The following is a 23,974-nucleotide window of genomic DNA, read 5'->3' on the forward strand; positions in this document are numbered from 1 at the left end:
GAGACGAAGGTTACCCATCCCTGCTCTTAGATCAGGGCTCTCCAAACATTTCAGTACGAAGGCCACATCATATATTTTACACATTTTTGAGGGCCGAAGGGGGGAAAATGGGGGGGGGAGAAGGGGGGAAAGGGGGGAAATTTTATAATGAATGAATAAGTTTTATTTGGGTCAACAAACTTGTACTTGTATACTACAATATTAATGGGAATGATGTAACTTCTTGTTTAATTTCAAAATATTGCTGAACTGAGGTTACAAGCTTGAGGAGCCAATTATTAGAATGGACTAAAGATGCTCATCAGATAAACTTGCTCGATAGTTGGACTTAGCATACTTTATTCTTACAAGATTTGCAAGAGCAAAATCATTATAGTAAAAATAGCAATTTTAATCCAGATAGTGAACTGCTGACCTTGAGTCTATCCCAGAAGAATATAGAGTCCAAGCCAAGCACCTACAGCCTCTTTCTCTGTCCAGGTTATTTTTTTTTCAGGCTACAACACCAGAATCTCCCAAAGGGCATGAGGTGTGGCCATGCTGGCTACAGGATTTGAAATATTGTAGTTTTAAAAAGAGTACTTTTCAGAGTTCTGCTGCATGGCAGATCCAGCATTCGTTGTAAACAGCCTCCTGAGTTGAGCGAAGAGAGAGCAGGCCAAGCCTAACTGAGGGGGACAGGGAGGTGAGAGGCTGATGGAGGGGGTGGATAGGGAAGGAGGGAGAAAGGAGCATAACACCACGGTCGAAAAGGAATTTGGGAGAAATGCCCCTGCAGTGGGAGTGGTGGAGGGGTGGGGATAGTGACAGCAGTGGGGGGGATAAAAGGGAGAGAAGGAAATGAATGAGGCTTCTGAGGGGGAGAAACAGGAGCGCAAAAGTTCATCCTGCTGCAAGAGGGTGTCTCAGGTCTCACTTGTCGCTGGGACACGGGGGGGGCTGACAAGGGTAGAGGTGAGTGAGGAGGACTCGGGAAAGAAGTTGTGAAAGACCTGGGGCACCAGGAGAGGTGGGCAGAAAAAGGAATAAACTGCCTGCATTCAGGACATGGAAAGCAAACAAACTGGTCACCGTCTGCCGCTCCGGTCTTGCTGCTGAAGGAGGCAATCCTCCCTGCTGCCCTGGTCCCGCCTGTGCCAGGCAACAGTCTTTGGAAATGCGGAGAGGGGCTTCTTCAGAAACTGGAACAAACACACCACGACTCCATGCTCTTTATGAGAGGGAGTCTGCTGAAATGGGACTTGAACCCATGGCTGATCAGGAGGAAGAGGTACTTCCCCCAAGTTCTCATGCACAGCTGAATTTAACTCACCTGAGTTGTTTCCGGCCAAAGAGAGCTCAGGTTTCCCCTCCTTCATCACATTGGGCCTTCTTGGCAACCGTACCCTGCCATCACATGCTCAGGTAGCAAAGGGGCGTTTTGTTTGAACTCCGTCTGGGTGGTTTGAAAAAAGAGTCGTGGTGGCCTTGGAGTGAGTTTGAGATGCAACAGGAGGAGGAGGAGGAAAGACATGTAAGTGCTCTGAGGAGAGGCTTTTTCAGTATGAGGGCCACAAGAGAGAAGCCCGGGGAAGGGTGGGAGCTTCATTGTTTCCCTGTGGTGGATAGGCTGAGAGAGAGAGAGAGAGAGAGAGAGAGAGAGAGAGAGAGCATTAGGGCAGGGGATGAGGAGGACACTAATCCTGTTGCCAGGAGCTGTTAGGGAAGGAAGGACGGCAGGGGCAGGGCAGGAATAACCAGATAAAAAGGTCCCTCCTCTAGATAGAGTCTGGACTGGGCCAGATAAAAAGGCAAGGCAGGTCAGATGTGGCCCACAGGCCATTGTTTGGAGACCCCTGTCTTAGATCATAGAAGGAGCATGATCTGGTTTTAAAAAAGCAAAAAGCAAAAGGATGCTGCTTATATACCACCCCATAGCACTTCAAGCACTTGGGCAGTTTACAAGTTAATTATGCAGGCTACACATTGTCCCCCCTCAGGGAGCTGGATACTCATTTTATCAACCTCAGAAGAAGAGAAGGCTTAGTCAACCAAATGAATTAAAAATTAAAAATGAATAACCAAATTCATTCAAAAATTGCTAATTTGCCAATTTGTAATCATGTGAATCAATGCCCCTGATGAATACAAACCAATTAATTTCAGTGATTTTGATTCATTTGCCTATAAAATGCCCCCCAGGCATCTAGAGACACCAAAATCACAGAGAAACTTCCTATGACTCTCCTCTACAATCCCTCCATGTTTGGTGAATATTGGGTTTCCCCAAGCCAGATGCTAAAGGGAACTTACTTGGGGAAGGACCTATTTTGTGGATGTATAACTTGCATGTCTGAAACCCCTATCATAAAGGAGAGTCAGTAGAATCTTCTCTGTTATTTTGGTTTCTCTAGGTACCTGTGGGGAACTTTCCTGGGGCTGGGTCCCTACTTGAGTGTATATAATCTGGACGTCCAAAACCCAAAGTTCATCAAATTTGCAGGGCTTGTAAAGAAAGCCCTCTGGGGCTTGTCAGAGAAAGAATCTCTGTGAATTTGATTTCTCTAGATCCTTGGAGAGCAATTTTATAGGGTTTTAAAGTAAAACATGAATTGACAAATAGATTCTTTGATTTGTCAGGAAAAAAATCATGATTTGTTGACTTGAATCATGAATCAAAACAAATCACAATTTCTCTGATTCATGCCCATCTCTACTCATGAGCTATTTAAAATTTGCCTTTTGGGAAACATTAGGAATAGCCAAAATCCTGTTTCTCTTTTGTGTATTTCTTATCATTTTGTTGATTGCTGGAAGAGAGCCTCTAAAACATAAAGGATTCATGTTTACAGAAGATGGATATACAACTATTTCATGCTTGTTTTGTGTCCTCTCTTTCATATAAGCTTTCACCTTTTGTTATCTGTCAAATCACTTAAAAACTATTTCAACCATTTGCATTGTAAAAACTATCAGCAGCCAGTCTGAGTCTTTGGGATTGGGGAACAAGAATTTTGAATCCGTAAAAAAGCCTGGTCTTTGCTTCATTTATTCCTTCTGGGTTGAAATATTGTATGTCAAGCTTCTGATGCCCTCCATCTTGAGACTGCTTCTTGTGTCTCTATCTAGAATCCTTTCATTTTGTGCCTTTTATTCTCTATTATAGGGAAGGATCCCCCCCCCCCATTTTTTTGGATTATTTTTGCTGCTGCCAGACAGCCTACCTATGGCAATGCTCTGGATTTTTAAAAATTTCCCCCTCAGTTTCTTGTGATTTTTGTGTATGGAGGAGACAGTCCTTTCCTTTCTTTGATTATTTTTGTTGCTGCCTGATGAACTCAGTGGAGAGAAAAGAAGAAAAGGCATCAAATGATGTGGAAGAGCTACAGTATCTCCCCATATTTAGTACATTTGATTGAAAGTTAGGCTTTTGTTTTAAAGCAAAGCAAAAGCAAAAGTGTGCTGCTTATATACTCTGGGCAGTTTACAATTTTTGAATTATACAGGTTGCACATTGCCCCCCTCCCAGCAAGCTGGGTACTTATTTACTGACCTTGGAAGGATGCAAGACTGACAATCTCAAGCTGTCAAATCGTACACTGATAGTGAACAGAGTTTTGGCTGCAATACTGCAGTTTAAACACTGTACAGTACCATGAGGCCCTATTTTTTGCCTTTATTGACTTGTTTGCTTTTCTTGATTTTTGGAAGAGGGACTGTGTACTTTTTTAATGCTCTCTCTCTCTCTCTCTCTCTCTCTCTCTCTCTCTCTCTCTCTCTGTGTGTGTGTGTGTGTGTGTGTGTGTGTGTGTGTGTGTGTGTGTGTGTATGTATGTGTGTGTGTGTGTGTACTTTACCCGTTTGTCTAATTTTTTAAACAAACTGTTTATTTTGTCCATTAGAAGTGTATATTTTGGTGACAAGGGGCAGGGGGGTTACAATGACTTTATTACTGTGTAGTGTGCCAGTGTGCCTCTGGGCTGTGTTGGCATTTCTGTTTCTGTTTTTGTTGTTGCATTGTTTTTAGTTGCTTTGCTGAGTAGGTACATCTGACTGGCTGCTTCCTTGCATTTTTTCCTATTGTGCTGCCCAGGTTTAGAAGGTCTCTCTTGTGCTGGGTAGGTAGAACTGAACTAATACTGTTGACAATATGAATTAGCACTTGCAAAGATCTGGTGATGATTTTTCTTTCTCGTGTACTGTTGTCTGCTTTTGGAGTAGATTGATTCTCTGCTGCCTTGCCTTTGTTTGTTTGTTTGTTTGGAGTAATTTTAAAGAGTTCTTTAGGGCTTTTGGAGTGCGGGAAAACATGAATGGGGAAACACAAAATGAATGAACCAAAACAGGCCTCTTCCTTTCATGTACAACCAAAAGAATGGTATGGGAAAAATACAAAAATGAAAGAAAACAAAACAGACCACCCAAAAAGACAAAAGAAATACAAACATTTTCACTGTGCACAGCTGTATCCTAGATTCAATGTTTCCTTCACAAGATATTTTGCACTTTCAACAGTATATGCAGTCACATGTAATCTAAGAAAATATATAATTGTTATAATTTTTGAAGTAATGCCTTTAAACAGAATTGTTTGCTTTCTGTATTTATATCTAATACCAAGGGAGAAGAAAAGAATCTGTGTTTGTGACATAAATTTTGTTTTGCAATTGAATCAGAATTCAATGCAAACAAAAAATTATAAGAGCTGATAGCACAATAAGAATGAAAAAAATTAATATGAATTTAAATGAGACAATACAAATGCTCTAGCTTAGGGGTTGCAAACTGAATTTACCCAGGGGCCACTGGAGGCAGAGTCTGGGTGAGGCTGGGCTGCATCAGATTTTCCACCAAGCAGAGCAAGAGCCCGAGGAAGCTGCCCAGGAATTTCCTTAGGCCGACTTGGGCTCCGAGGTCGGAGGGGGCATGAGCCCTTGTCGCTGGCCACCACCCCCTCCAGCTCCTTCTTCACTATCACTACCACCACCACCAGCAGGACGAAGAAGTAGAGAAGGGAGGGAGCGCCAGCGACCGCCTAGCCCGGGGGGGGGGAGGAGGGCACAACATAATTGTTTTAAACTCTCACAGAATCGCCTTGCCAAAGAAGAAAAGCCCCCATCAGTACCTGTGAAATTAAACAGAGTAGGGTGGGGGCCCCCACAGGTGCACACGCGCACACACAAACACACACACAAACAAACATACACACACAGAGTTCCAGCAACCTTCCTCTGAGGGCCCCCTCAAAAAAAGGTGCACTCAGCAGCAGCAGCTACCCCCACCACGACAAACTTTGTGAGGTGAGCCCAGGCAGCCAAGGTGGCTGAAGCAGGATGAAGAGGAGGAGGAGGAAGCACTGCTGGGTGCTGAGGTGGCCGCTGGCCAGGCTGGTGCTGGGGGTGCCAAGAGAGGGAGCCAGAGAGCCGCTACCCTAGAAGAGGTGGTAGTGGTGACAGCTGCTGTTGGCAGCGCTGTTGGAGGCGCTCTTTGAGGACGGTCTGGGAGCAAGCTTCGTTCTCAGGCATCGCTCGGCAGTGGCTCCGGCACTTGGGGAAAAGGGCTGGCAGCACGCCTCGCTTGCCAGCTCTCCCCCAAGACAGTTCCTCCACCCTCCATCCAGAACTGCAGCCTGCCAGCTGGCAGACAGACAGGCGGGCTGGCTGGCAGGCAGCAGTTCCGGATGGAGGGTGCAAGAGGCACTGTCTTGGGAGAGAGCTGCGAGCGAGGTGAGGCACTGTTTTTGACTCTTGACAGCAGAGGACGTGTGGACGCCTCAGGGGGGCAGGCAAGGCAAGGGCCGCAAACTATCATCCGGCGAGCTGCAAATGGCCCTCAGGCCACATGTTTGAGACCCCCTGCTCTAGCTCAACTGATATTACTAATTATATTAATATGTATTAATAGCTAGATTTTGGAAATACAAAAATGACATTAAATTAGAAGATTGGTATAATGAAGTAAGGGACATTGCATTAAATGATAAATTAACTGCTGAATTTAAGATGAAAAGGGGAAATAAGTTCAAATGTTTTTATGCTATTTCGTTAGATTTGTTGAATTTGTACTAGTGAAAGGAAAGGGGAAAGCCTCTAAACAACAATCAATACCATTTTGGAAAGGAAGATTGTATTAAAAGTATTGTTCTAAGGCAGTGGTGTCGAACTGTGGCCCTCCAGATGTTCTTGGCCTTCAACTCCCAGAAATCCTGGCCAGCAGAGGTGGTGGTGAAGGCTTCTGGGAGTTGAAGTCCAAGAACATCTGGAGGGCCACAGTTCGACACCACTGTTCTAAGGGGTCCCATGGGTATGGAGTTCGCGGTAGTTTAGATTGTGTGGTAAGGGTTGTTTGTTTGTTTGTTTGCACTTTTGTATTTGTTTTTGTTCTGAATTTTTTTAAAAAAATTACAGAGAAGAACGTATCTAGTTAATGTTTTATTGAATTATTGATTTATATACCACCCTTTTCCCCACAGAGGACTCTGACTCACAATAATTTAAAACTATGCAGTAACCACCATTAACAACAAGAATGACACTAAAAAGCAATTAAACATAAAACAATATTAAAACACAATAAAAACCATTTAAAAACCTTTTTAACACACATCTATAAATTTTCTACATTCAATAGATACAATAGATGCAACATTTCTTTTAAAAAATCATGAATTGCTTAAAAGTCTGCTTGAAAAGGAAGGTCTTGGCCTAAGAACAGAAGGACAAGATGGAGGGGGCCCAACCTAGCTTCTCCAGGGAGTACATTCCACAACCTGGGAGCAGCCATTGAAAAGGCTGTCTCTCATGTGCACACATCCTTCCCAAGTGAGTCTGCAAAAGTGTTGGGACTGGGGAAGGGCCTTCCCAGAAACTCTTTAAAACTGAGAAGGTTCATATGGGATGAGGCTATCCTTCAGACAGCCTGGACCCAAGTCACACTGGGCTTTATAGGCTAAAACTAGCACATAGAACTGGGCCTAGAAAAAGACCCACAGGCAGTGAAGCCACTGTAACTAAGGTATGTGCCACTAAAGCAAGAACATACATCTCAAGGAATGGGCACAGTTCTCAGAGTGAGTCAGATGAAGTTATTTCCAATACAAATAATTAGACAACACATTTAAAGATATACTAAATTAGGTTAGATCTTACTTGCACAGCAGAGTTCTCCCCACACAATACTCCACTGGAAGAACGAAGAGATTCTTTCTTCCTCTCACAACTCCCAATGTCACTAAAAACTAAACATCTTCACAGAGGGGTTGGGAGATCTTCCACAACAGTACTGCAGGTGGCATTGTGAGTAGCAGGCAACAGGAGGAATCAGCAAACAATGCTTCATGGGGAGGCTCTACTGGATCCAGGTTGAAAGACTATTTTGTTTGTAGAATGACAACCCTTGTTTGTAGAATGCCAACCCTAATGTGCCCAAAACAGCGCAAGAAGTTTTGAAAAGCTAGTATTTGAAAGATCCTAGTCATCCTTCAGAAGTACCATTATTGTAAATTATCTAAATTTACTAAAATGAAAGTTCTAGGCTGGAAATAATGGAGTAAATACATGTGCAAAATTGCTTATGACCACTTCTACATCTTACTTTTTTTTCTTTTTCTTCCTATAATTTATTTTTAAGAGCAGCAGCTTTGGAATTCTAGCATATGGAGCAGAGAAGCAGCTGGGCAGGATGCTTAATACTTCCCCGCACATAATGTCTCTGTCCCAATTTGTTCGCAGCTGCTTTCTCCCCACAGACTGAACATTTATGTTTGTGAGAATCCCTGAGGATAAATATCCAGAAGCCAGGCTTTGCTGTTCCAGATTATCATCAGACAATATGTCACCTTCCCCCCCCTTCAGTCTGTAACAATGTGGATGATGAGTCAGGCAGCATAGGAGAGATGCTTGTGATGTCTGGTTATTTTTAAATGTATTGGGTTTTTAAAAACATTTTATTAGTTTTTCATTCTATCTACATTCAGTTCGTGTTTATTAAACATCAAGATACATGGGTTGCTTATAATTATTTGGTTTTGCATCTTGGTGTCCTCTTATCCCTTCAAAATCTTCACATTTTTAAAGCATTTGAACCAATCATATGTGTGTTTCAGTGTACAATATTGGTTACTATCATAATATTGCTCTCATAGTATACAGTGTTCTCAAAATCCTCTAATAAGATAATTCATAAAAGTAATTTTGGTTTCAAATCTATATAATTTTGAGGCAAGTTAACCGACCAACTTTGTATTTTATATCAGTAATAACTAAATAGATTCCTAACATAATAAATGATTATCTAAAGCATTTATATAGATTTTCTTTATATATTAGTTTAGCCATTTCTGTCTCCAGATTTTCTGTCATGTCTATAGCGATATCATATTTGATATATGTTAATTAAGTGCTAATTGTTTTACCTGTGCTTATATCAAGCTTCAATTTACTTAAGAGCCACCATATTATGTCTTAACCCTTATTAGCAATCCCTTGTTTCACTTTGATTCCCTTTTCTAATATATAAGATATGTCTCTTTACAATTCCAGAAGTTAGGTGTATACATATTTTCCAAGGTTGAAGGCCACCTGAGTGTTTTTCCCCTTTACATCTTTCTAAGTAACTCATTCTCTTATTTGTCTTTTTCCAATTCTTATTTCCAATCTCTCTAAAATATTTGCCATCCCTTGTACCACCCATGATCATTTTTTGCACTTGATCTATTTCCAATAGATCTTCCAGGCTATTTTTAGTTAAATATGCTGGTTCTCTCCCCTTATCTTCCCTTAGCACATTTAAAACTCTCCTCAGCTCCATAATTAAAATTAGATCTCTTAAATTTTCTCCTCTAGTTCCCTCCAGCCACTCCTTTGATTGACATACATCATACCACCACCCTCTCATTTCCTTGCTCATTCTTCCTTGTCTCTTGTTGACTGTAGTCCTTCTTTAGCTGCTTCTTGAATAATTTCGCCTCTTCACTGTGGGATCTCACTATATATAAGATTGCTTGAAGGGCGGATTTTGTTTCATCCCCCAAAAATTTCTTGTTGTAGCATTATGTCCCAGATATCAAACAATTGTATTCCAAGTAAAATTGTCCAGTTGCTTAGTAGTTATCAGTCCAATTCCATCAATACTTGCTTCCATAGGTCTATTTTAGTAGATTGATAATTTTCAGGGTTAAACTTAAATCCAGTCTCAAACGTGAAGAATATCTTCTGCTTGGAGGCTGAAGGTCACTTGCTCACCAGTTCTGGGCTTTTTGCCAATGCTGTAGATAGCTGTAAATAATTGTAGACAAAACATAACCAATATAACTCCAAGGTAGTTAACTAATAAGAAAAAGATTCCTTGAGTTTCCAACACCAAAATAATACCAAACATACTTCCTTGAAGTATAATTAAATGTCTAATTAGTGTCTAATTTATTTTCTTTGCATCTCTTTGCATCTCTTCCTCTTTCCAGATTCAGTGCTGCTTTGTAAGTGTTGAGGATACAAGACACTATTTCTGTTATAGGGAATTGTCTCATCCACGGATAGTCATAAAGCCGTATAGTTATAAACTATTTCCCACCCAATGATAAAAGACAATGTTAATTAAGGTGGTTTATCGCTTCTCAATTGCCAGCTGCCGACGACTTGCAAGCAAGCTTTCCAGCTGCTTGTTTCTGCCTGCTGGTTGATTGAGCAGTTTCCTGGATCAAAGGGGGATAACGGTCATCACACTCATGATCAAGAAGCTTCTCCCCAATTTCATCACCTGTTTGGGGTGGCTTTAATCCCCTGGGGGTCCCAGGGGATAGAATTCAGCCCAGAGGACGGAGCTCTGTCCTCCTGTTGCTGTCTCGTTGCAGCATCAAGCCACAAGTCTTTTAAATGTATTGTTTATATGGTTTAGTTATTAGTACATCAGTGGTGGAATGTGGTGAGTGAGGCGCATGAGATGTTGGTAAGAATAGTTCTGATTGACTGAAAGAAAAACTAGATTAGGAGGGGAATGTGTATGGGCAGTAGTCTGATGAGGAGAGATCAGGGAGCGGGTGATCTTGGAGTCTGGGGAGACTGAGAGAACAGTCAGAGGGTCTGAGAGTGAAGTCAAAGAGAACAATCTAAGAGATACTGAGGAGAAAGAGGGGTGATAAAGAGAGTGAAAGATTGCACAGAATGAACTTGAAGTCTAGGAAGAAACAATGTTCTTTTGACACTGTTATTTTAATAAAATTAGATCTATTCTAGCTGAGAGGTACTGAGTTCAATACCTGGGGGCTGGCTTTGTGGGAAGTGTTATAAGGGCAACTTTACCTCTAACACTTGTGTGTCCTCTCATTCTCTTCTTCCTCTTCCTCATATCATTAGTTTGCTGTAGGTCAGTCTTATGACCTTTATTACTAACAAACAATAATTTTGTATGAAAAACATTTATATTAAGGCAGAAAATCTAAATTGGTGGGTAAGATTGGCTAATGACAGATCATTCTTTAAAATTTTTACCACAAATAATGAACTAGTGATTATTTATAATAAACAAATAATAAACTGTAGATCAAAAGTATAAGAAAAGAACTGTAATGAAGAATGCTAAAAGTGTATAAGTTTTTGTATGATAGAGATTATACTACTTGTAAAAAGAAATTTATGATTATTTGTATCAACTTTGTGCAAATGTGCTACTTACCAGGAAAGTGCTGAATGCTAATACTATATCAAACCATTTTGGGAAGTTGGAATGATCTTTGAGAAGGAGCATGCTGAATAGGTATTGAGAAATAAAACATATATGCTGACTTTGGTTGATGTTGTGAAATAAACAGGCAAAAATAAAAGAGCTGCAGAACATTGGCACCAAGATTGATGGCTGTTGGAAAGAAGCAGAAATTGCTGCTTTATCTTATCCCCTCTGGCTGTTTTTCTGCCTTTTTTCTCCTACAGACTTAGCCTTCATGACAGATCCTTTTAAACCCCACTGCCTAGAACCAACTTGGGTAAATGAGAGGGTTTTTTTTCCTAAGAGCAATTGATTAATCAGAATCATATCTCAAGAGGAAAGAGTTAATTTCCGTCTCAATGAAAATACCCCCTGTTCCTGTTACAAATAACATAAATAGCCCCCAAATGTTTTCTGATAACACATTCAGAGTCATATCTACTTCTGTACATAAAATTTCAGTGTATCAAACTATCTGTGATTATGAATGAGATCTGCGTAGAGTTCTCCACTAAAAGGCACAAACAAATTCAGACTGTGTTTTATATCTTCTGTCCCATAAGATGTAATGGGATGTTACTGATAAATCACACACTCTGAGGTAATTTAGCAGAGTCTGCAAGTTCTCTGCAGTGCTATTACACTGATATATTATATACCTCTGACCATATATAAAGAGAAATACTTCGAGAATCATGCATTGTGTAATGAATTCTGCTTGAGCTGGAGTAGCCTTCCTTTGTTAGCAATTTCATGTTGTGATGCTGAAGGACTAGAAGGGTGTAACTGGACTGCTATAGTAGAATAGGAAACAGTACCGGTGAAAGGATGCTGCCCATAATTAATGAATGCTTGCTTTTGTTATTGTAAAATTTCATGTTCATTTTAATATTCATTATTATAGAAGATAGGGAGAGGGTTACAGGAACTAATCTAGTCTGTTTCCTCTGCTCAATTGTGCAGTTGCTGATAATCTCGGCCAACTAGTGCTTTTGTTGTGCACCTGGACTTTCTTCAAAATCTAAACTCCATATTACAGTAATACCTTTATTAATACCATCCACCAGAAAAGGAAAGGAAAGGAAAGGAAAGAGGGACAAATCAAAGTTAATGACAGCTCAAGCTGTTTTTTTTCCTGATAAATTCAAAAATTTAATTCAATCACAGATTTTAAATGGCGAAGTAAAAATGAAGTGATCCAGAAGAATTGTGTCATTTCACACTAGAAGACCATTACTTTCCCATCTTGAAAAAGGGACAGTAAAGTAGATAGTGCTTTATGGTGTGTCGTAAGCTTCCTGTTCAGATATTCCCTTGTGCATAGTCAACTCAAACACAATTTTGAGTGGATCTTTTTCACACAATTCTATAAAATATGTGTGTTGTCAGAAATACAGCTAGTGAAGATACAGGGAGTGCAGCCTAGTCTCTTGGGGTAACATGGTTCAATTTCCTTAGGGCTCAATAGAGCTTTGTTTTCCTATTGGTTCAAGTACATGCAAACACAATGGGGGACTAATTGACCCCTATCCAGTTGTTCTTTCCTCTGTGCTTCAAGTTCCTAGCTTGCATGCACTCAAAATAGAGGACCGGGTGTGGGAACTGGAGGCTTGCTGTCATCTTTGTTCTGTTAATGACACAAGCACTGCTTATGCATGTAAGGCAAACAGGTGGGGAAAACAAAGCAACGTTCAAACTTGTTGAAACTGGTCTACATGCAAATATTAGGTTGTATACTTAGCATATATCTTGCACAGGATTTAAAAAATATTCAGTGGAACATAATTATCAGGGGGTATTTGAATTTCTTAAGTATATGCCTATTCAAGGAATTTGAACTTTTTTCACCCAATTTTTAAAATGTTATCCGTTAGTTCAATAAAAAGATTCTCCGATTCCCTAAAATATTTTACTCAGTCATATGTGCAATTCCTAATGTCCTAAATTTGTGCTTTGTTTATAAGTAGATTTTGAATATTATTTTTCCCCCTCCAGACTAAATTACTTGGCGTATTTTTCATTTCATCTCAAGAATTCCTGGCTAATGCTTACGTTTTGGCAGTCCTCCTTTTCTTTGCTCTTCTGCTGCAAAGAACTTTCCTTCAAGCATCGTACTATGTTGCCATTGAAACAGGAATTAACCTGAGAGGAGCAATACAGGTATTTCGGATACTAGTGATTTATTTGCTAAAAAGCTGTGTGAACTCAACTGTTTTGAGAGCATGCTTGGGCATAGTGGAATCATGCTCCAGTTTTTAAGAGTCAGTGGGCAAAGATCCAGTAACAGTTAGTTGTATAGTAATCGTGTCCTTTTGAATAGTCCAATTCCATAGTTTTCACTGAAAATTAGTCATGACCCTTGTTTACTTTCAAATATTTAAAATTTCTATTTAAATTAATTTACATGTAAATTACATGAATGCACAGAAGTATTTTTCTCATACCCTGATTTTTGTAAGACATTCATATATTTTCAGATGTTCTGTTCTGAATGGGTGGGGAGGAAGTTGCAAATGCTAGCTGTGCAGTAACATGTAGTAACTGGCCGTGACACTGATGGGCAGATGCCAATCTTTTAAAAAATGTGTGTGATATATATAACAAAAATATTAAATGCCATTTACACTGAATTGCGTTTCATGACTTAATTAGCATATATTACTGTTATTTATTTATTTATTTATTTATTTAGTTAGTTATTTAGTTAGTTAGTTAGTTAGTTAGTTAGTTAGTTCGTTCGTTCGTTCGTTCGTTCGTTCGTTCGTTCGTTCGTTCGTTCGTTCGTTAGTTATACCTCCCATCTAATTGGCATGGCCACTCTGGGCAGTTTACAAAAGCAGTAATAAAAGCAATAACATAAAAACCAGAAATAATCAATAATAGTCAAACATAATATAAGAGCAAATAAAACAAATTACACTAAGAAATAAGGCAATATGTTATATGTTTGTGAAACAGTAAAAATGAACCAGTAAAGATTATAACTACGGATCCATTGGTATATTGCAAAGATCTGTCACATGTCTGCACTTCCTACAAACTGTATTTCATAATGCCATTGATCTGTACTTGAGGAAATGAATGTGCATGTAAATACAACATTTCTTAAAAATTATTGCAACCCTGAAATATATGAACAGTTCTGCTGAAATAACATTATTTTCCATATAAATATGTCCTCAACATGACCTATCTGCATAATGATGATCACTGACCTTTACAGCTTGTAAACAAAGCCTCTGCAATAGACACAATCAATACTGCTCATGTTTAAGGTTGTGTTGCCAAATTGACTAGGAGAAAACCAATTTTGTGTCTCAAATGAGTACAACCTCTAGGTAATTTTCCTTGCTCAAACTGTCTGTGCCCAAAAGAGAAGTGACATAATTTTGAGAAATGTGAAGTAGGAGCTCACACATCTTGCAGATCTTGTAAGTGATAAAAATCTATAAACAGCAGAAACAGTCTGGGTCACAATTGCAAGGGTGAGATTATCTTTGAACCTCTGCTTCATATATGGCAAAAGAAAAGACAAAGCAGACAAAATTATGAGGCTGTATCCGACATATCTTCTGCCACTGGAACAGGCACCAAGAATGGTTTGAGAATCCCAGCACTACCCAAAATCTGTGCTGCAGAATTGGGGGAACAGTCCAGGGCATATTCAGGAAACAATTACTCAGGAGATGTGCTTAGCAGTGACAGTAGTTATACCACAAGCTTGTTCTTTTTTTTTCTCAAAGGATCTGGGCAGTGTGTGCACTGTCAATGCAAAGGGTAGTCGAAGCTACTAGATTAGAAATCTGGTCACCACTGGCCTTCACCTACTCTCAAGAGTGCTGTGATAGCAGAGGCTGGAAGACAGTCATCAAAAGAGTAGAGTAAATCTGGAGATAATTCTGCAAAGTGGCCTTATATTTCTACAGAAGTAAGAAAAAGAAAAATCTCAGCAAATTCTCTTCTGAGAAATTTTGACTTAACGCTTTCTGTCATTATACAGTACAGCACCTTCCTCAGGTCTTCCAAACATTACATTAGTGGGCTCACTGTAGGTACATATTGATATATATTGTAGATATAGCATTGGTACTATAGATGCTTATAACACAACTCCATCTCTGCATTCCATGAGTGGCTGCATTTGTTTTTCCTTTCTATTATGGATTTCTTCATCACTCTGCAGCATCCTTAGCTGCCCCTGCTTCCTGATTTGAAACAACCCTATGGAAAGAATTACCTCATGACATCAGGCAGCAGAAACGCTATCTGCCGTTCCAGCAGCAACCACCATTGTACCTTTACCAAGCTTGATTGTGCAAGCTAGAAACCAGAAATTTATAGCAATGCACTAATTTATTCAAATATATTATAATTACTTATTTATTATTGAAATGAATTAATGTATGCAAATACTTTAATTAATCAATTAACTATCCATTTATGTAATCCTCCAAGTAACACTACTAAAACCCAATAACTTAATATGAGATTATAAGTAATACTAAATTAATTTAAACAATGATACCTACAGACTAAGAAATATTTAAATTATTATTTAATCAAATAAAGTTCTAATTATGCACAATCAAATCTCAAAAATGAGTAACCAATTAACTCAAAGTTTATCAATTAATTATTGAAGAGAAGCCTAAAATCTAAAAAGTTAAAACCAGTGTATTAATTATGTAATGGGAATGGCTGATGATATAAAAAATGGATGCCTCCCTATATATACACGCTGGCCCTAACGGCCAATCATGTGGTGAAATTCAAAATTCTGATTGCCATCTGAGGCTGGAAGCTCTGTCTCTCAGAAGTAGAAATGGGGGAGGGAGCAAAGTGCCAAGCCTCTAAAAAGCCAAGCGGCTAAGTCATAAACTGCCTCTTAACGAAAAAGCCCCGATCAACAGGGTATTATTAAACCGGCTCAATTTATTCCCCGATAGCTGATTATTTTTTATTATTATTATTATTTAATCCCCTTGTTTGTATTTAACAATTATAACCATCACTCTATCCAATAACCCCACTCCCGGGATGCTAAAATCAAAGGGTAAAATCTGATTGCACGGGAGCGTGGTCTGTGCAGTGGCACCCCTCTTGGTCTGATGCCTAGTCGAATCAATAAAAATTAAATGAGTCCTATTAAATTGATTCAGGAACTAAAGCTGCTTAAAATAATCAAAGAACAAGGTCAATCAAACCACAGGAGGGAGCCAATGCTACCCTCCCAACCCCAAATTTGCAATGCAAAGACCGCCAATCTGCAACACAGCTTGAGTGACATCGAGAAGCTGTACTCTATCCTGCACCATGCCAGCGAAGGAAGAGAAAGATGAGGGGGGGGGATGGCCCTTAAATAATGTAACATTCCCCCCTCTCCCACTGGATTGCTCACATGAGACTACAAGGTCTTGCTGCCTCTGGGGAAGAAGGCAAAGATGAGCCACGCTGCTGAAGCATTGCTCAGCTGTGGCTCAACCATTCTCAAATGTTCAGAGTTTCCCCCAAATATACTATATTTTCTGTATTTCACTTCATAAATGAATAGTTTGTGTTTGTTATGAGGAGTTAAACTTATAATTTTTTTCATAATAGAAATGTAAGATACCAGATTTTAATTAAACCACTGAACACTGTCTTCCATAGATCTGAAACAAATGTGTGGTTTTGGACTAATTATAGATACATTGCTATAAACCATTATTTTCATTTAGAGATAAATGAGAGGAAATCAAATTGTCTGTAAAATTAGTCTGTAACAGAATAAGTTGACATATATAATTAGTTTCACAATAGTGGGGGGTATTCATTTTTCAAATATAACATTGTGCTTTCTTTGTAGACAAAAATTTATAATAAGATAATGAGGCTGTCCACTTCCAACATGTCTATGGGAGAAATGACGGCAGGTCAGATTTGTAACCTGGTTGCAATAGATACAAACCAGCTAATGTGGTTCTTCTTCCTTTGCCCTAACCTTTGGGCTATGCCAGTACAGGTAAGGATCTGAAAGTGATTTTGTCCCATGGGAACAGAGGTGAATTTGAAGGGCTTTTATGCTGTTGTAAATATCTCTCAAGGGGTCAGAATGTGCACAACATATGAGGAGCTTTTGTTCACTTGTTTAATTTAACAATACCCACATGTCAATTATTTTGTTGTTTAGAAATTGCAAATCTGTGGAAAAGCAGAAAGAAATAGAACTTTTTTATGATTATTACTGAAGGTAATTTAAGACTAAAATGAAGCTGTCCTAGGTGCTCTTACTTTGTAGCCATGCTGGTTAGGAAAGTATGAAGAGGAGACATTAGGATCAGACAGGACCTAATGAATACATTGTCTTACCTGGAACAGAGGTCTGATACTCAACACACACAAACACACATACTGAATCATATAGATTCTTGTTTCTCCCTTTCTGCCATTCCTGACACATAGCTTCCATTTCCATTATATTTGGCACATAGTTTTGCATCCAGAAAATAACTTTCAAGGCACTTTTGACAGGTTTAGGGATGTCAAGAAACAGTTCCTTGCAGAATTCTCTGAGTACCTTTCCAAGTATGGTTTTTTAAAATATAAGAGTCATGTAGAAGAAGAATGTATACAGTATTTTCAATGAAAGAACATACTCAGTGGCTCAGGTTCACAAATATTCAAGGAAAGAAACTTTTCTTCAGTTACAGAACACAATTGTGGCAATACATTTGTTTTATAAACATCTTCATCATAGATGCTTCAATGATCTCAGATTCTAATGGAAGTGTAGTAATTAGAGATGGAGGTATTAATATTTGTAGACAAATGTAAATATCCCCACACAGCTGGACTTAACAAGGGTCCACCCCCCTGGGGCTGGACTGTCCACTCATGCTTCTGACGGCGGCAGCCTCGCTCATTCTTCCAATCACTCCCGGAGCACCGTTCTCTTCCCGCTCAGCTGGCCCCTTGGCAGCCATGCAGAGAGACTCATCCTCCCTCCCCTTGCCTGGAGTGGCCAGCTGAGCAGGAAGATAGTGGCACTCCAGGAGTGATTCGAAGGATGAGCAAGGCCGCTGCCACCAACAGAAGCGTGAGTGGATGTTTTGGCCCCAGGGGGCGGATCCCCGTTAACTCCAGATGAGCGGTATATTCATATTCATATACGAACACAAATACCTCCATACCTAGTACAGTGGTGCCTCGCTTAACGGGCGCCCCATTTAACGACGAATCCGCATAGTGGTTAAGATTTTGCGATCGCTTTTGAGATCGCATTGCGATGTTCCCTATGGGGAAAAATCACTTTGTGATAATCGCAGGGAAGCGATCATCGCAAACACCCCATTTTCGCACAGCTGATCGGCAGGGCTTCATCGGGGGAAGTGCCCCAATCATCCCGAAGCTCTGCCGATCAGCTGGGTGAAAATGCGGGCTTTGGGATGATGGGGGGAACAGCTGGGCGAAAATGATGGGGGGAAGTGCTTCCCCCATCATCCTGAAGCCCCACCGATCAGCTGTGTGAAAACGGGGCATTTGCGATGATCGCGCGGAAGCAATCACTGCAACCCCCCCATTTTCGCACAGCTGATCGGCAGTTCCAAAATGGCCATCGCTGTTTTGCCTCGCTTTAGAGGCACCGAAAATGGCCACCCCTATGGAGGATCTTCGCTTAAGGTCTGTTTTTAAGCCCATAGGAACGCATTAAACACGTTTTAATGCGTTTCTATGGGCTTTTAAAAATCACTTAGCGACGAAATCCCTTAACAACGTTTTTCCTGGAATGGATTAACGTCGCTAAGCGAGGCACCACTGTAGTAATATAATTAATTTTAAAAGGAAGTTAGGCAGTGATCATTAGGCAGTGTTAGATCCAGGCTTAGTCAATCAGAAGACTTGGTGAAATTAATGAGACAAATTAATGGTTGTTGTAGGTTTTTTGGGCTGTTTGGCCATGCTCCTGAACACAGCCAAACAGCCCAAAAAACCTACAACATCCATCGGATCCATACCATGAAACCCTTCGAGAATATAGATAAGTTAATCATAATCAACTGTAAGTATGACTAAATCTGGATCAAACTTGCAGCCTTTTACGTGATTATTACCCTTCTATAATTTTCAGTTGCTTACTTGTTGCTTGCAAATAACATTTCGGCTTCATGTAGACACTGAATTATTATGGATAAATAATCATGTAGTAAAGTTTTTAAATGGTATTTCATACTTAATTAGAATTACAAATAAACAAGGAGTTTACTGGAATGTGAAATATTTTAATTTTTTTCAACTGGGTGGGGGATTCTGGGAGTTGTAGTCCATAGGAGTAACTTTTTTAAACTAAAAAGGCCTTAAATAAATAAGTAAACAAGCAAATAACTCCAAAGCCATGGCCTTTGATGTAGTGTACTAGGTAAGAAAGAATAATTAGCAAATATCTTTGGTGAACAGCAACCAAGAGGTATGATACTTCCTAAACTTTTGCCAATGGGAGGGACAAAGGAGGAGGAAAATGTGAATTACAGCTATAATTTACAAATACTATCCAGTGTAGGTTGCTCAAACCCTCACCTGCCTTACTATTGTTGGCCACTCTGTTACACCACCATGTTGCATTTCTCATGGGTAAGCATTTAAGGGCTCCCTTCCCTCACTCTTGGATATTGCTCAATAGCAACAGCTTCTTTCTAGCAACGGCCTCTCCTGATTATATTGATTCATTCATATTCTTAACAGCACTTCTTCCCATTCTGAAGTGCTATTTACAATAAGCAAACATGCCATTATGTCACAAAGATCTGAGAGTTATTTGTGATTTTGAGAAAGATATGGGAGTAATTAATTGCTAGGGTTCTTATCATTTTATTCCAGGGAACCTACTTAGCATTTGACTTCTAATCATTCTTTACTGTGTACTGGCTAAAAAAAAAAAATTCCTCTCCTGTCTCTGCTCTCTGTGCTAGATTATTGTAGGAATCCTTCTCCTGTACTATCTGCATGGAATCAGTGCCTTAATTGGAGCTGCGGTGATCATAGTGCTTGCACCTGTTCAGTACTTTGTTGCCACAAAACTTTCACAAGCTCAGAGAAGCACATTGGTAAGTTTTTCAGGTATTTCCAATTAACATGTTACTATGTATTCATCTAGTATCACAACTAGAGATGAGGGTATTCTTATTTGTACACGAATACAAGTATCCCCACACAGCTGGACTTAACGAGGGTCCGGCCTCTGGAGCCGGACCATCCAATCATGCATCCTCTGGTGATGGTAGCCTTGCTCATCCTTCCAATCACTCCTGGAGAGCCGCTGTCTTCCCGCTTGGCTAGCTGCTCGGCAGCCGTGTAGGGGGACCCGTCCTCCCTCCCCCTGCCTGGAGTGGCTAGCCAAGTAGGAAGAGATTGGCGCTCCGGGAGTGATTGGAAGGATGAGCGAGGCCACTGCTACCACTGGACATGTGAGTGGATGGTCCAGCCCCAAGAGCCATCCCCTTGTTAAGTCCCACTGCATGGGGATATTTGTATTTGTATACAAATACCCCCATCTCCAATCACAACCAGAGACTCCAATTTTATTATTGTGCCTTTCTTTTAGTCTTGTTTTGTTAAAGCTGATTTGTTTCATTTACACAACAATTATGTGTTTGCTCAAAATAAATTATTTATTAATATAACCTTCCACTAGTTAAGAGGTACGGAATTCTATCTGTATAGATATCCAGCAGTGTTTTCAAGAAATCTACTTACACAATAAGAAAAAAATAAGCTAAGAATATGTAATTTTCCTCTTTATTCTCTGAACCAGACGAAAAATGCAGCCGCCTATGACTGCAAAAGCAAAACTAACAAAAGATGCAGGAATTTTCTCTTTGGGTGTATTTAGCTAAAGCATTTATCTTGGAAGTAGAAATTCCAGCATCAAATCCTCACTGTACTACAAAACATGAAATTTACCAGCAAAGGAATTAAACAAAGTGAAGGATTATTGTGTGGTTGTTGTGGGTTTTTCGGGCTCTTTGGCTGTGTTCTGAAGTTTGTTCTTCCTTACGTTTTGCCAGTCTCTGTGGCCGGCATCTTCAGAGGACAGCACTCTGTGCTCTGCTCATACTGTGTGGTTTCCAATCTTGGGTCCCCAGCTGTTCTTGAACTACATCTCCCAGATATCCTAGTTAGCACAGGTGAAGCCTTTTGGGAGTTGTAGTCCAAGAACCTCTGAGGACCCAATGTTGGGAACCACTGGATTAATATCCTTTACTGGACTTTGGTGGTCATAATCATTTGTGCCTAATACAAAAGAGATGCTAAGGAAGAAATAGCAGCCAATGTATTCCACAACACCAGCAGTTGTTTCAAGGGAACCCTAATTTAAGTCTTAATGAAACTTTACAGTCCAACAAAATTCTTCCCTAGAATTTTGTCTGCTGAGCAGTACCAAACATTTATTGGTGGCTTGAAGTTGGAGCAGCATATCTACAATCCATCTGATCCCTTCTATTCAGAAAGAGCATTGCTGCTCAGAATCCCCCTTGCCACTGTCATGTTTGAGCTAATTAACATTTCAAACTGTGATCCTCAGTATAACATGCACAGACATTTTTGTAGTAAATGTTGAGAAGACTTTGGCCACAGTTTGCTGGGAGTAGAATTAGTAAATGGGGAATTCAAATTTGAGTTGAAGTTCCAAATATGGGCTAGAAGCTTCTCACTTCAGTAGCCAATTTACATTACCATGTATTTTTTAATGACAGTATATGTTTTAGTCTCACAATTATATGAATTTATTTTTGGGTCAATCGCACAGGAATATTCCAATGAGAGACTAAAGAAAACAAATGAAATGCTTCGAGGCATAAAACTTCTTAAGCTCTATGCCTGGGAACACATCTTTCATAGCAGTGTGGAGGAAACACGCCAAAAGGAAATGACTAGTTTAAGGGCCTTTGCTCTCTATACCTCCATATCAAGTAAGTAACTGCTTCCTATTGACTTCTTGATTGATTTGGGGAATATATAGCTACTAATGTGTTTCCAAGCTTTCAGTTTGTGTAGGTGCTGCAGATTTAGCACCATAAAGACACCTGCTGATAAGGGCTCCAGGACAGTATTTGCCTTTGCATGTATGTTTTTTGAAAAGCATCCAGTACAGATAAGTCAGTTGTAAGGTCCAGAGAAATCAGGTTATAAAACTGCAGTCTTAAAATTCAAGATATAAAGCTTAATCAGTTAAATTAGATTCACTGAATTAGAGGAATGTTTGTAGGTCTTGCTTTACCAAATTCTAATTATTCTCACTGATTCTTTAGTTGGATTTAAGCTGTAGAATTGATGGATAGTGTACAAGTCTGATGGATGTAGGGTGGTTTTCAGCTAGAAACTGTTTCAAGGCAAGAGTGGGGAAATTTTTTTGCATAAATTCCTTCGGAATTGTGGTTAAGGAATGATAAAAATGTTTGTAATAAATAAAATGTGAACTTCACTAAAATCAGTGGAAGGGGAAAGTTTCCATCTTTTATAATTTCTGTTTTAGTGACCAAAAAAAAGGGGTGAAGATGGACTTAATGACCTTGGGGCCAAAACCCCTTTTCAGATAATCTGAGAGTGTCAGTGATTGTACTTGGCAGTAAGCATGATAACAGAAGCAGATCATTTCCCACCCTATGTTGGTCCCTTTTAGGGGTTTTATACATGGAATCTGTATATGTATTACAGGCCTTTCATCACAACAGACTCCTGATCACCATCTTAAATTATGTACAAAATATGTTTTATTTATATAGTGCTAGATTTTAAGTTGAGTATAGCAGCATGAAGTTGCAGGATACCTTATGCCTGAACTGTAAATACATTTCCTCCTGCCTTAAGCCAAGACCATCTTATTTATTTAATGTTGTTTGCTATCTAAACTGAGACAGTTTGGAAGCACTGGCAGGGGATGGAGACTGACTTTACACCAGTTCAAAAGCTAATACAATGCAGAGACACACATATCTTTTAAAGATATAAATAAGGTGTTAGATATACATTTTATTTAATTTATAAATTAATTTATATATTTATTAAATTGAATTAAATATAAATTGTGGTACATCACCTGCATGAACTTTACATTGATATTCCAGATCTAACAGTGATAACTAAGTATGGAAGAAGCTCAAGTGTTAAAAGAATGAATGTAAAAGCTAGGAACATTTACTCATATACAAGTCATTGGTTTGTGTTTCCTGGCAAACCTCTGAGGGTGAAGTTAACGTTTAAAGCGAGTTCAGTTGTCTAAGGCTGAAGGCTGAAAATTACTTCTGAGACAGGTTTTTTAAAGTAGCCATATTAATCTGTGCAAGTATATCAGGCAAAAAAAAAATTGAAGCAGATAATTTAAGAAAAACAAACAAAAATGTAGTGGTAAAAGCAAAAAAGCAAAGCGTGCTGCTTATATACCGCCCCATGGCGCTTCAAGCACTCTCTGGGCGGTTTACAATTTAATTATGCAGGCTACACATTGCCCCCGCCCCCCAGCGAGCTGGGTACTCATTTTACCGACCTTGGAAGGATAGAAGGCTGAGTCAACCTTGAGTCGGCTACCTGGGATTTGAACCCCAGGTCGTGAGCACAGTTTTAGCTGCAGTACAGCGGTTTACCACTGCGCCACGAGGTACCTTTATGACTAACTGTAATATTTCAAAGTGAGCCTCCATGGCTCCAGCATCTGAAGCACTGGATTTGAATCACAAAGACTCCCATTGAAATATTGCCGTTAGTCTTTTAAAATGCCACAATGTTTTTGTTATTTTATTTTCACTTTTTTCTGATACCCTTCTGCAATGCAATACTTAAATGTTTGTCCTCATATTCCAGACTCAAAAAAAGACTTTATGCATGACAACTGCCTTCTTCAGGACTATGCTGAGTTAACTTATGACTTTCACCCTGTACCCAATACATCTGGATCAATTCATGTAATATAGGGATGGAAAAATAGCTATGACAGGATAGCTTGTACAAAATCAAAGATAATAAATAATGTTTGATCTGACCCTCCAGTTGCAACTTAAAGAATACTTCACAGGTCTCCTCCATCCAATCTGGATAAGGGCACAGTGGCTATTTTCTGCTTGAGTGTATGACAGCTCTAAATTTGTGACAAGCTGGATGAAGCAATTGTCACGATATATTGTGCTACCAAATTATGTGCATATTCCCTAAACAAATCACTCTTCCAAAACAAATTTTAAATGTTACTATATTTCACAAGTGTAACATTTGGTCTTTAGAATAAATGCAGAATATAAATTAAATTAATAGATGTTAAGAGGAC

The 23,974-nt window shown here is 39.4% G+C and overlaps 1 protein-coding gene across 4 annotated transcripts in view; it reads left to right on the forward strand.

Annotated features, from left to right (window-relative positions):
- ABCC8 (ATP binding cassette subfamily C member 8) overlaps nt 1-23,974 on the forward strand; it is a 95,769-nt gene that overhangs the window by 17,362 nt on the left and 54,433 nt on the right. For all 4 annotated transcript variants that reach the window (XM_072985704.2, XM_020802952.3, XM_078383873.1 and 1 more), the window contains exons 7-10: nt 12,676-12,840; nt 16,526-16,681; nt 19,626-19,760; nt 21,464-21,626. In XM_072985704.2, the coding sequence (XP_072841805.2) occupies nt 12,676-12,840; nt 16,526-16,681; nt 19,626-19,760; nt 21,464-21,626 (619 nt within the window). The remainder of the gene's footprint in view (nt 1-12,675; nt 12,841-16,525; nt 16,682-19,625; nt 19,761-21,463; nt 21,627-23,974) is intronic.

Source organism: Pogona vitticeps, chromosome 1 (genome assembly GCF_051106095.1).
Source record: "Pogona vitticeps strain Pit_001003342236 chromosome 1, PviZW2.1, whole genome shotgun sequence".
In the NCBI taxonomy this organism is placed as follows: domain Eukaryota; kingdom Metazoa; phylum Chordata; class Lepidosauria; order Squamata; family Agamidae; genus Pogona; species Pogona vitticeps.